Source organism: Syngnathus leptorhynchus, chromosome 10 (genome assembly GCF_054491065.1).
Source record: "Syngnathus leptorhynchus isolate UIUO chromosome 10, UIUO_Slep, whole genome shotgun sequence".
Taxonomy (NCBI): Eukaryota; Metazoa; Chordata; class Actinopteri; order Syngnathiformes; family Syngnathidae; genus Syngnathus; species Syngnathus leptorhynchus.
The window spans coordinates 5,359,454-5,372,393 of NC_141204.1; the positions used below are offsets into that span (position 1 = coordinate 5,359,454).

The 12,940-nt window shown below is 40.4% G+C and overlaps 3 protein-coding genes across 3 annotated transcripts; 2 read left to right on the forward strand and 1 right to left on the reverse strand.

Annotated features, from left to right (window-relative positions):
• Positions 1-202: 202 nt before the first annotated feature.
• Positions 203-4,176, reverse strand: ppa1b (inorganic pyrophosphatase 1b). Its single transcript, XM_085921332.1, has 11 exons — positions 3,242-4,176; positions 2,708-2,772; positions 1,981-2,034; positions 1,671-1,790; positions 1,513-1,599; positions 1,316-1,442; positions 1,110-1,237; positions 929-1,014; positions 759-834; positions 639-678; positions 203-555 (listed from the first exon to the last, which is right to left on the reverse strand). The coding sequence occupies exons 1-11, from the start codon at positions 3,300-3,302 to the stop codon at positions 524-526; spliced, it is 876 nt and encodes a 291-aa protein (XP_085777458.1). The 5' UTR covers positions 3,303-4,176; the 3' UTR covers positions 203-523.
• On the forward strand, positions 3,789-6,920 carry eif4ebp2 (eukaryotic translation initiation factor 4E binding protein 2). The gene is made up of 3 exons (XM_085921338.1): positions 3,789-4,106; positions 4,941-5,120; positions 5,300-6,920. Exons 1-3 carry the CDS (start codon positions 3,974-3,976, stop codon positions 5,329-5,331), a joined length of 345 nt encoding a protein of 114 aa, XP_085777464.1. The 5' UTR covers positions 3,789-3,973; the 3' UTR covers positions 5,332-6,920.
• A 274-nt stretch (positions 6,921-7,194) lies between these two features.
• On the forward strand, positions 7,195-9,495 carry rps24 (ribosomal protein S24). The gene is made up of 5 exons (XM_085921337.1): positions 7,195-7,279; positions 7,828-7,893; positions 7,970-8,179; positions 8,344-8,457; positions 9,414-9,495. The coding sequence occupies exons 1-5, from the start codon at positions 7,277-7,279 to the stop codon at positions 9,414-9,416; spliced, it is 396 nt and encodes a 131-aa protein (XP_085777463.1). The 5' UTR covers positions 7,195-7,276; the 3' UTR covers positions 9,417-9,495.
• Positions 9,496-12,940: the final 3,445 nt, after the last annotated feature.

The following is a 12,940-nucleotide window of genomic DNA, read 5'->3' on the forward strand; positions in this document are numbered from 1 at the left end:
CATCTGCATTTTTTCTTACCTTACTTGGTCATGCAAGAATTGCAAAATATTACAAGCAAAAGTAAGAGTAAAAATACATTTAAAAATTACAATATATGCAGTGACATGCATTTTTAATTGTGAACATGGGGTGGCACCATTACACCGCCACCACAAATGTGCAGATAAAAAGAAGAAAAAAAAAATCACACTTCCCACATCATTCATAATATACATAGGGGTGACTTTATTCAAGCAGTTCAGTGTATCCTACATGGCACACTAATACGCATCGTGCCTGTGTCAGTATTAAACCTACACCTTGTGTGTAGGTAAAGCTTTTTGATAAATAAGGGATGAAATAAATGCTATTTTGATGACTTCAATGGCAGTTATTACTCTAATCTCTAGACACTAACCTTTCCATAAGGAAGACAGACACCTTACAAAACCTGCAATGTCTCATTCCGCTGTTTGAACAGTTCCTATCATCTTTAAATAAACCTATGACAGATGAAACGTCCAATTTGTTCTCCCACGCAGGTTACATCCTGTCGTAGTAAAACCATTTATCGACTGTCAATAGAAAAAAACAGCAGATTAAAACGACGCAGTCAGAAAAATCAATAATCTACACCACAACATTATCAATAAGATACCTGATGATGGGATTGGCTCCTCCTTTTTACAAGGGCATGCCTAAAAATACAGAATAAAATAATCTAATGACAATATGGACACAATACTGTAATTTTATTCACTATAGATATTTTACTTACATCACCGACAGCAGCTTTAGCCTCATTCACCGAGCAACAGAAAGGGCTGTCACTGGATGAGATGCAAGTGTTTTTGCTGTAGTTTGCAAGGGAGAAAAAAAAAATACATATATAAAAACTAAACATGAGCAGGCGGTATGATTCTCAACATTATGCAACAACTTATTTACCAGTTCAATTCACCACCGTCTGACTGTTGGCAAATGAGAGCTTTCCAGAAGTTGTGAGTGCCCTTGATGACTTCAATGGCAAAGTCCTGAAAACACAACACAGTTCATCGTTTAGTCACTAATGCTTTTGACCTTTTAACAGCACACATTGAAATCCAAGGAGAAAAAAAAAAAACAAGACCTTGTCCTTGAACTCCTCATTGAAAGCGAATTTGTTCTCTGGCTTCCCGTCGGGTACTTTGTATCGCTTGAACCAGTCGACCGTTGAATCCAGATAGCCGGGCTTCAACCTCTGAACATCACTGATGTCTGAAGTCGGGGTCAGACAAGGTCAAAATGCAGGAAAAAAAAAAGGAGACAAGTTGATAAGGACTTGGTCGTGCTTACTGTTAAGCTCACTGGCCTCGGGGTCATCAACGTTGATTGCGATCACTTTCCAGTCGGTCTCGCCCTCGTCGATCATGGCCAACACCCCGAGCACCTTCACTTTAATCACCTCGCCACGGGAACACACCTGACCAGCACGTGTAAAAACGGATTCAACCGCTCGACAGTAGCTAGATTTAACCTTAGACTGTATTTACCCTGGAGCCAATTTCACAGACGTCAATAGGGTCGTTGTCCCCGTGGCAACCAGTGTCTGTGTCTTTGTGCTTTGGGTCTTCCCATGTCTTAAACAGCACGACAAAAATCAGCTAAATGTTTTTTAAAAAAATGACGAGCATAGCGAAAATGTTCTGACCTGAGGGATGGCTCCATAGTTCCATATGTAGCCTTTATGGGGAAAAACATTAGCCACGTAGCGCAGCTTGCCCTTCTTCACGTCCTGTTTTATTGGGTTCAAGAAGTCCTTTGTGGCGATCTACAAAGACAATCAGACAGTTATCCATGCTTTATTGCTTCATTATCAAACGATACGAGCTTCAATGATGCTAACAACAAAGGGAGACTGGCACAGTCAGGAACTTTATAGGAATTTTCCCAAAATTTTCTTTGTGGAGTTTAACAAAGAAACTTGAGAAATATTTAACAAACTAGCCGGATGGACTTACCTCCATTTTTGCATTTGTCCATCTTGGGACCTCCACCACCATGTGAAATATATTCTTAAGAGAAATAGATTCAAAGAGTGGGTTATTTTTCATCTTGGTTACTTTTTTTTACGACTAATGACATTTATACAGACTTTTACAGTCACAGGAGATGATATCAAGCCTAGATTATGACCTCACTCCTTCTGGAAATCATTACCTAATGCAATGTGTAGCCACCTCTGCATGAAAGCAGTTTAACCTTCAAAAATGAATATGATAGTTAAAAAAAAATCACCCTGTAATTACTTGTATACAAATGGTTGGGTGCTTCCTTACCTATCAAGTGTGAAATTTACCTACCAAGTAAATCTTTAGATATCTGTTGTCAAATGCACAGATTAACGAAGTACTGCCTCTGTGTATACTCCACCTGCTTTTTTTAGACTCCTGGCTTAACATGGAGTCACCACCTCGCACCATTCCAAGTTGCTATGGTAACATAAGCCATACTCGACAATGACCCGGCCGGCAATGTTTCGGACAGGTCTGCTGCCTCAAAACAGCCGAATTTCAGCAAGACATGAAAATGTGTGGTGAAAGTGTATCATCCTTTTTTTTTTTTCTTTTTTTTTTTAAACAAATGCAGGTGACAGACATGTTATTAAGACATTAGTATGTCTTAACATGTCATAAATGCATAATTACTCCATTAGAAAGTGAATTCATAAGACAAGTGTTCCTGTACCTGTCCCTCATTAGCATATATTGGTATGTCATGGAATGGTGAGATGTATTTCCCCTCGGAATTCTCTGCAAAACAATTGAAGCAGGAAAACATGTACTTAACACAGGAAATTTTGTTTAACAATAGCTGTTCTATTACAATACTGTGCCGTTGAGACAATCACACCCAAAATAGTCATTCTGCAAGAGATTGTAATCAATGGGTGTTGCCCGACCAGGAAGACTATGCTTCCCAACGTGTGGCGCCACCGAGTTCCCCGTAGAATTGCTACACAATAAGTAACGATCATGTACAGTCCCGAAATTTGAAGCCTCCCATTTGAGTTGTCAATATCCTGATAAACCAGTTTAACGCAATACGCCATGGAAACCCTGTAATCCTAACACAATGACAATATCGTGCAGAAAAAAGGGCATACAGCTATCAAATTTACGGCGACATTCAGTGAATAAGTGACACGTGTGAGGCAACTATTACAGAGAAACGACACTTCTTTCTCTCCACATTAGTTAAATCAATGTACGTTGTACTCACTGAAAAACAAGCGGTAGCTCAAGGAGTTGGGGGTGCCCCTCTCTTCCACGTTGAAACTCATGATTAAGTGTAGATCTATCTCACTCGGATGAGGGATGATGACTAAAAGAGGATTGCCGAGGCGGTGGACTGGACGCAAGGGCAGGCGGAAAGGCAATGCGCATGCGCACAGTCGCACACCAACAATGAGACGTTCAGGGACTGTCGGAGAGTAGCGTGATACTCCAAAGTACTACTTATTTTGTATACTCTTTACTTAGGTGGAGCTATAGATACAAGTGTAAGAAAAATACTCCTAACGTACAGGTAATGATTCCAATCCTTTAGTAAAAAGAAAACAGTGCAGAACATTCGGCTCAAGTATAACTCGTTTTGACATTTAACAGCAATGATAAAATAGAAAACAATCAAATTTTAGTAGACACATTCACACATAGTACTATCACCATAGGTATAGTCAAATATCAGACATATAAAACATAACAACAACAACAACAACAAAAACACCGTGGCCACACCTCTTGGTGTCACGTCCGCCCGCTGGTCGACCTGCTTCCTGCCTTGCTGAGGAAGGGGACAGCGCTGACGGCTGGGAGGACGCGAGGAGCGACAAGAAAGCCCTTGGAAAGACGTAAGAAAGCGGGGAACGGCCCTGGTTTGCACCGTCAGTCGGGAGATAAGTACCCCGAGTTTCCATAGCGGCCGAATTTGTCACCGAAGCGGCGCCGAAAAATGTCGAACAGTCGTCAGCTTAGCGAGAGCAGGGCCATCCCGACCAGGACGGTGTTGATCAACGATACAACGCAGCTACCTCATGACTATTGTACCACCCCTGGAGGCACTTTATTCTCTACCACTCCCGGAGGTAAGATGGCTCTTCTCTAACATTTTCTTGAAACAAGAAAATAGAAGGCGGTGCCCAACGTCACACCATCGCTGCTTCTGCTATTATGGGGCTTTCGCTGCCTTGTCATATCGTCCAAAACAAAAACAACGTTAGTCCCGCCTCCTCCCTCGTTGATGTTCTCTGATTGGCCAACTCTGCAGCAGGTATCCACAGAACGTTGTTTTGTTTTTCAATCAAATCCTCCTCGGAAATTTCCAGCCATATCCTTTCATTAAATTATGGCCACAAACAGTAAGTTAGTAACACACCAGCACAACTTTGTGAAGAACGTAATGTTTGGTTTTAACTGTTCCACGTAGAGCCCTGATAAAATTGTTTCCTGCTGTACAAGGTCAGTTTGTCCACAGTGAAAATCGTATTGATATCTTAGAAAGCGATAAACCCTCTGGTGTTATCATAGTTCCAAGTTAGCAAGTTGAATTGTTTTAATATAGGAACTGTTTGAGTGTAGATAAGTGATTTTATTGGTAGCACGTTAGAAGTACTTGGTTTTGAGTGGACACCAACTTAAAGTGGTCTCTTAGAGCACTGACCTAAATACTTCATTTTTCATAACATGAGATTAGGATTGCTTCTAAAATGAAGACTGCTCTTTTAATACTGATATCAACTCACAAAGGGGAGTTTGTGTGCTTCCTAAGTGATGTAACAATCTTGGTCTGTGGCCACAGGAAGATCAGAACTGAGATTCGAACTCTGAAAGTTATAACTGCTAAGCAGAAATGCTAAGCACAACCAAATTTGATTATGAGTATGTCAAATGTAAAATCCATCCTGTGTGCCCTGATGCAGGAACGCGAATCATCTACGACCGCAAGTTCTTGCTTGACATGCGTAACTCGCCCATCGCCCAGACACCACCCGCTCACCTGCCTGTCATCCCCGGCGTGACCAGCCAAAACACGCTCCATGAGAACCGGAAGAATGAAGCCAACAACCATGTCAACAACCACGACAAAAAGCCTACGAATGGTAACTTTGAAAGAAATGCATCCCTTTTCCCATCAGAAAAAAAAAAGCTTATAGTCATGCACGGTTGCTAACAGAAACAGCACCACCTATTGCAGTACATTGTAATATATTTTTGAATTTTTTTGGAATGAATTCTCCAGTCGCATGTCTTTAATACCTTGCTTTCATTTGTGTTCAAGGTGATGACGCCCAGTTTGAAATGGACATCTGACAGACTGGCGCCAGCACACGCACAAAACAACCCAAACAAGTAATTGACCTGGCATGCTCTGTCATGCCAGTGGCTTGGCTTAGAGAAACGTGTTGTTGAGCCCTCATGGCAGCCATTTTCTTTTGCTCTCCACCTCGCTGCTGCTGCTGCTGATGTCGCGTGTGTGTGTATATGTGTAAAAATCACCGGGATACAGCCCATATTGTCTGGTACGGGGGTCTAGAAACTGGGTTTATTTAAATAGATTACCATAGCTGCTGTAAAATTCAACCACACAACAAAGGGAGCTGATGTGATGATTATTCACACGCACACACACACACACTAATGGCAGTGATCCCATTAACGAAGTACATCAGTTCTGACCAACATTCTCACATATCTCATCTGTGTAGATGATCATCGAAATTTGGAAATTGTAATCAGTTGTACTCTCCAGCAAGTACAAATGAAAATACTGTATTTCATCCTCAACGGCTAAATAGTACATACAGAACAAGCCTTTTTGGTTGACAAGAGCTTTATTTTGGGAGGTTCAGCTGTAAAATTTTGAAAATATTCAAAGTGGGACACTTAAAAGAAATCTAAAGACGATTCATAGGAATCAACAGGGAGTTGCAATGGACATTTTGTTTTATTACGAGAAGACGGGCATAAAAAATAAATTTTAATATATTTTTTTCCATCTGGTTCTGTCATTGAACAACCAAAAATATGAAAATTGCATAAACTAAATGAATACGCATGCTATCCCTGTAGATTCTCATGTATTACCATTACAGTGTCCTTATTCGAAAATTCAGATTATTTTGCAACCATGATGCAAGAAGGGAGGTGATACTTGACTTGAATATTCTGACCCAATGTGGGAATTATTTGACTCCAACGTTAAATTTTGGGATCTTCTTCCTAGATCCAGAAATGTTGTATGCATTATATTTTGATTTGTATGAAATGCAGTTTTCTGTATTAAGGAGTCTCGTTTGACTGGAGGTGGAATCAACCGTTAGATTTGTCAAAAGTGTTTCTGAGCTTGATGGTGCCATTCCATAATCTGCAAAAATCTCCCCCAGTGTCCTTAATCCATACTACTGTAATGACTTATTTTTTTTCTGTCATTTAAGTGTGCATACGCCTTACTTCAATGCAATGCAGTACATCAGTCTACATGAAGTTCGAGTCATCACTTTGTACTACTGCAAAACAGATGTTTATTTTTTCACTGCAAACATTGGACATTGTATTCAGAAACTGAAGAAAAAATATTCTTTTTGCTTTTGTTGGTAGATGTGGACTTGGAAAGAGTGATGGCAAATATTGCATCACTGTTATTTTCTTCGATATATGGTTATAATACAAATACCCATTTTCCATACTAAATCAATTTATCATTTTCTCTAACAAAATTGTTGAATGCAAATTTCATTCAAATCAGTTTTTAGGGACAATGAGGGCAAGAAAATTTATAGTTCAAAACAACTCAAATTTTGAAAAAAAGCTTTGATTTCTTTTTATTTTTTTCCATGAAAGTCCAAATGCCAGTGAACGCTCTTGCTACAAGATCAATAAAAGTCCCACAACAAGGAAAATGAGAGTGTGCTCTTTTTTACTTCCATTTTTTTTTTTTTTGTGGTAATGTTTCAGAAGGTATTACACAGGCCACTGGTCAGCAGTGTGGCAGTATTCACTTGTATTTAACTTTTAAATGAAATACAATCCCATATGAAAAAAAATAATTAAAAAAATATTCCTTTATATTTGGAATTTTGAAATAGAGAAACAATTATTTAATGTACAGTATTTCTGTTTTCGACAGCAAACGACGTGAATTTATTTTCCATCAGGCAAATCAGGTAGGTACTCAGCCATATACGAACAGGCATTAATTCGGTCACCCGCTGGTCCTTCCTCCTTTTCTACGTCCCTGAGCGAGGCCGCCGTCAAAATGGTGAGTCTTGAGGGCTAAAGTTGAACAAAAATCCACTCATCATCAAACCAATCAACTGATTGTCACTTGTTTTGTCACGGCCAATTGATAATTTACGTCCCAGTCTGTAAACATTCACCGATATTGATATTTTTCTATTCGTTTTAGTATAGCTTAAACGGCACTTTTCAAATGCTAAGATACATGTTATCACTCAATAAGGGATACTGCGTTATTTGCGAAGGCTTTGCGATTTTGTTTAGTTTTATTCACTCTTATTGTAACTTCCATGACCAAATGTGATTGTATAATTACCCTGAGACTTACCTTTTCCACATTTATTGACAAATCTACATTTCTTGGAGGCTAACGTTAGCAACCTCACGATCAACTGTATACAGGCCCTCATGTTTATGAGATATTAGATGTTAGCTGGTTACTACTAACATTCTGAACGTGTGGCTGACAAGGCCATTTAAAATTAAGATTCACATATCTGCAAAGAGAGCATGAAACGAGCCATACCCGCTTGAGTTTACCAGCGTTCAGTGTTGTCTTCCTCTGTTTAGAACGAGACAGTTACAGTCAGGACTCGCAAGTTCATGACGAACCGGCTGCTTCAGAGGAAGCAAATGGTAAGTTTGGCTAACATGCTTAAATCGGTGTCATACCTGCTTCATATGTATTCATTGCCAATCCCTGCCTTTCCAGGTCGTTGATGTTCTGCATCCCGGCAAGGCCACGGTCCCTAAGACTGAAATCCGGGAAAAGCTCGCCAAGATGTACAAGACGACCCCTGACGTTGTGTTCGTCTTTGGCTTCAAGACTCAGTTCGGCGGTGGCAAGACAACAGGCTTCGCCATGGTCTACGACTCCTTAGATTATGCCAAGAAAAATGAGCCCAAACACAGACTGGCCAGGGTACGTTTAAAAAGCTTGTGTTTTGGTCATTGTGTTTCGTTCGTGACTTGGGTGTCTTGTATGTCAGGACCATTGTACACTGAGGACCCACAAAAATAATGAACAAATATCCCTCAGAAGGTTTTGCTCCTGTGTGAAATGAACTTCAAATATCTCTTCCTCAGCACGGTCTTTATGAGAAAAAGAAGACATCCAGGAAGCAGCGCAAAGAACGCAAGAACAGAATGAAGAAAGTACGAGGCACCAAGAAATCCACCGTGGGCGCTGCCAGCAAAAAGGTATGTTTGTTGCCGGCAATACTGATTTTGTGCTGAAAATGAAATGCATGGAGCTGTTATTTCTGTTAACGTCATCTTGTCATTCTCCCAACCCTGTCAAATGTTCTTCGGGAACCATAGAAGGTAAATCAATGTTCAAGAGTAGGCTAACTCCAGTGTGCTCATAATCCTCCAGTGATGGATAATAGCTAACCTCTCCTTACCGCACCACCAAACCACCCAAAAAAACGTCTACTTGTACGTTTGTTTGATGCATTTTCCCACAAACAGAAAATAACATCCCAAATATTATATTAATATAACGACCCCCGTGTTCAATGGTATTCCACACTCTTTGTCAATGCAAGGAGCTTACTTTGAAAACCAACAAACACTTTCTGCCTCATCTTTCAATGTGTTAACGTGATCCTGTTCCATCTTTTGTGCCCCACTTTGCCTCCCATGGAATACTCGTGCAGAAATGAGGTGTCAGTGTACAGGTATCATGTGCGAGCATGGGGTGCCGCTGTGTTGCACATCCAAAAGTCTTAAGCGCATGCCACGCTCACTCCCCCCAGTAGATTTTACCCACTTGGTGTTTCCCTCACTGGTGTTGGTTCAAATCCCTCGTCAAATGTTCTCTCGCTGCCTCGGGCCTGTGTTGACCTTTAGGAGCAAACCCACTCTAGCCTACATGTTAGTAGACACTTGCCCACTATCCTTTAGAGGCCTCGTCACTGATGTGGAGCGCAAGCGTCTTCACTTTTTGCAAGTGTGAAGTGTTTAGACTCAAAGCCTACTTGTCTATTTCTTACCACAATGAAACACTTGTTACAGGCGTAACAATGTTTTTATTTTTAAGCGTCGTATTGTGTAAGTCTCAGTTTGGAATTGAACTAAATTTTATCACCATGTGCATCCATGTCAAATGGTGAGTCATTTTATTTTCTCTCCCCATCCCTCTTCTCTTTCCCCAGTGAGCCCAGACAGCCAGGGAGGGTCCTCGTGCTCAAGATGTTCTTGTATATTGTTCTCAAATAAAAGTTGGAGAAAAGACAATTTCTTTGAATGGATTCTTCTACATAAGATATTACTACTGAGGTGCTAAAGATGCTTTCCAACACGTTCAAACTGTACAGTGGTATTGGGTCTATCTGCAATACCGTAAATGACCACACGGTGGCCCTTTCACCATTCACAAGTACAGTACAGTGTACTGTTTACCTAATTACCAATTTATGCAGTTAAAATCCCAGATGAATACTTTGCATAAATACACCAGCAGGCTCACCGTTATATGCACACACTTTACCTTTCCTCCATTCAAAACACCATTTGGAACTGAGTAGACTGCTGCATCTGCACCGTGACCTTCTTAGCAAATTAGCATAGAAATACACCCCAAGAGAATGTTAAAATTAAGCCATGAAAATGCCAAGGAATGGCTCTCCTGTGGGTCGGCACTGCCGCCCACCCGCTGCTTTATGACATCTTATTCAGATGCATTTGTCAAAGCCGTTGAAAATTTGCTTTTGTCAAGGATGCTAGAAAGAAATATTGGTAATTGTGTGCATACAGGAGAAATAATTATCCTCTGCTGAATTTGTCAATTCACAACGGAATTGTAATTGGATTTGATAATTGAAGAACAAAATATCGCTTCTATTCTGGATAAAAAATCCATTACCATAAAACGGATAGTCAACCGGTGGTCCGCGACCCTCCAGTGGTCTATGACGGTATTGCAGTTGGTTTGCGAAATTGAAAATAAAATGAATTTATTAAGACTTGATTTATTTTCCAGGTAATTTTGTAAATAATTTACCCATCCAAATTATGTCAAATGTAGCTGAGCTTCCCAAATAACCATACAGATGTAAATAAATAGCCTGTGTAGGCGGCAAAGTAGTGGTCCCCAAGTTGCTTCTTGGTTATAATGGTTGTCCCTTGTACAAAACCAGTTGAAATCCACTGCAGTATGAAACATTGGAACATTTATTTTCTTCATTCACCACGAGAGGGAGCCCGCGTACAATTAGTATTACTCGTACCACACAGTGAATCATACACACTACTTTTCACTAATGAAATCCACATTTACTTTAAACTATGCATATGACAAACCCTCCCCTTGTAATCTCTTGAGTACAACTACAGTTCTGCCTTTCTAAATGCAATTTAAAAGTATTCCTGAGTTTACATGTTTTGCATAGCCACACTGGCTCCAGCCAAATTGTGGTAACCAGAATTCCGGCCAGGTTGGACATAAAACAACAATAAAAGAGACTGTTAATTTCTTTGTGAGCAAACTAATTTCAGAGAGGGAGCACAATGACCCCCCATGCTTGTGTTGTAAATAATGACATTATACATTAAAATCATTGAGGTGTCCAAATATATCAAGTATTGGCAATTAATGTCCACCCTAAGTATACAGTCTTAAATAGGGATCATGTTCGATAACACTTTTTGTCAGACTGATAATCAGTACGAATTGTCCTTCCCAAATCCTATTGATTGAAATCCCAGCCTGCTATTTGACCCACCTTTCCTGAAATCCTAAATGTAGGCCACATGTTCTGTTTTGGAATCCTGCATGTGCTGGAGAATGAGGAAATGTGCTTCATTGGAGGTACTTCCGTGCCTCCCCTCTTTTCCCCCAGTGCAACAGAGGTCCTGAGTATCTCCAGTGTAAATATACAGTACACCCGCTACTCCCTGTGGGCTTGTCTTCAATCGATGCCAGATGACTGAAATTAATCATAGACTGTTTATCAAAGATAATATTGCAGGCCAGCACTACATAAGCAAGGGTTACACGATCAACACCCCCTCATTGATTATGAAGCAAAGAGTGGATATATTAAAGATTAAAAAAAAAAACACCATTTACTTGCTATTGGTGCCTAAACAGAATTCCCGATGACCTAGAAAAGAGGCAGGTGGATTCATTCATCTCAGCTGAAGTGTGGGTGAGTGCGGCTCCACTGGTGTGCAGTTGTGGGAGGTTTGACACAAGTGGAGCTTTCAAAAGCCAGCCACTGCTAACAGATGGTGCTGGGAAATTAAGCTCCTCTCGCCGCAGCTTTTGCACTTGGTCCCAGGAGTCCCTTGCCTTTCCCCTAGTCTTTGTCTCTTTTCACTTTACCATGTCTCTCAGTCTCACTCAACATTCTTATCTCCTCCTGCTCCCTTGTCGGGGTGGGCGAGCGGAATGAGCCCGCTCTCCTGTGTTTTCATTAAAAGACAACGAGTGGGTGACTGATGTAATACGGATGTGTAAAGGGACAAACGCAATTAGGAGTGTTAGGTGATACATTTTGAAGATGATGCTAGTTTTTCACAAGTGAAAACACTTCCTCTAAATACGGCAAGGATCAAGAAATAAAATGCACTTTCTAAATTTCACACAATTTTTTCTTGGTTTTGCTCAAATCAGTAAGTGAGCCAGCCCTCATCCCACCCCATGTGCTGCTGGGCCGATGCCGAGTCCAGCTTTGGTTACCATGACGACTGGCTGTCGCCGAGAGGATTAAGCTTTGACTTGGGAGCAAACATTTGAGATACAAATGCATGATGTCAGGGAACTCAATTCACTTCACAACCAGCAGCTAATGAACAATTCTTCTCAAAAGAAAACCAAGGACAACTAGATGTAGATTTAAAAAAACCACATCATCGCTTTAGCTTAGTTTAAGCTTTGCAAACAAAGCAAAACGCTTTAGGAAGGATACTGAATTGTGTTGAAAATCTGAATGTAAATAGCACAACAAAATATGGAGATAAATTATATGACAATACTCTCAAGTATGTTTTCTTTATCTTCTGCAAAGAACCACTAATATTACTGCCGCCTTCTGAGGAGTTTTGACTGGCTCATGGTTATCCGTGTATCTTTTATGTACACTGCCCCCTGCTGGTCAATTGAGGTAAAAACACCAGAAGGAGTAGCAATATCCACTGAAGCGGGACAAAACGTCTTTAATTGACATTTTATTCATCATAACAGTACTTAAAAAAAAAAAATACAGTATATTTATACAAAACAATTGCACAATGGCTCACTTGCAGACAATTTTGGAGAAACCGGCAGATAAACACTTTTGTTTAATTTCACACTTGACGGATAGAGCTGGCACTCCAAAGGCCCAACTATTTGTATCCAAGCAAATTAAAAAGTTAATTTTCCCTAACATGCAATATGATATAAACGACAGAGATGAGGAAGGAAGTGAAGTGCGCACAACTTTTGCTCTCTGTGTTTACAAGCAATTTTACGCCGTACCATAAGTGCAGTGTCAGCATCGGGGGAGTCCCATGTGAGTTCCTATGTGCCAAATAAAGAAAGCCCTGATAAAGCTCAATGACTTCCTTCAGGGCCTATACGTACTTTGATCCCCCCCATAACTGTCTTTCGTTCGGAGTCACTCACAAGGTTATATTACACATTTTGTCCACAAGACGGCGCTCTGACTTCACTCAATCAAATAACTCCCGAAAACGA

What these genes read in the sequence shown, in the direction of transcription:
- ppa1b (XM_085921332.1), bottom strand. Translation starts at nt 3,302, where the DNA reads ATGAGTTTCAACGTGGAAGAGAGGGGCACCCCCAACTCCTTGAGCTAC. An exon ending in ACTATGGAGCCATCCCTCAG is followed by an intron (nt 1,600 to 1,670) that starts GTCAGAACATTT and finishes GTGCTGTTTAAG; the next exon opens with ACATGGGAAGACCCAAAGCA. An exon ending in GGAGCCAATCCCATCATCAG is followed by an intron (nt 556 to 638) that starts GTATCTTATTGA and finishes TTCTATTGACAG; the next exon opens with TCGATAAATGGTTTTACTAC.
- eif4ebp2 (XM_085921338.1), top strand. Translation starts at nt 3,974, where the DNA reads ATGTCGAACAGTCGTCAGCTTAGCGAGAGCAGGGCCATCCCGACCAGG. An exon ending in ATTCTCTACCACTCCCGGAG is followed by an intron (nt 4,107 to 4,940) that starts GTAAGATGGCTC and finishes GCCCTGATGCAG; the next exon opens with GAACGCGAATCATCTACGAC. An exon ending in CGACAAAAAGCCTACGAATG is followed by an intron (nt 5,121 to 5,299) that starts GTAACTTTGAAA and finishes TTTGTGTTCAAG; the next exon opens with GTGATGACGCCCAGTTTGAA.
- rps24 (XM_085921337.1), top strand. An exon ending in TGCTTCAGAGGAAGCAAATG is followed by an intron (nt 7,894 to 7,969) that starts GTAAGTTTGGCT and finishes CTGCCTTTCCAG; the next exon opens with GTCGTTGATGTTCTGCATCC. An exon ending in CCAAACACAGACTGGCCAGG is followed by an intron (nt 8,180 to 8,343) that starts GTACGTTTAAAA and finishes TCTCTTCCTCAG; the next exon opens with CACGGTCTTTATGAGAAAAA.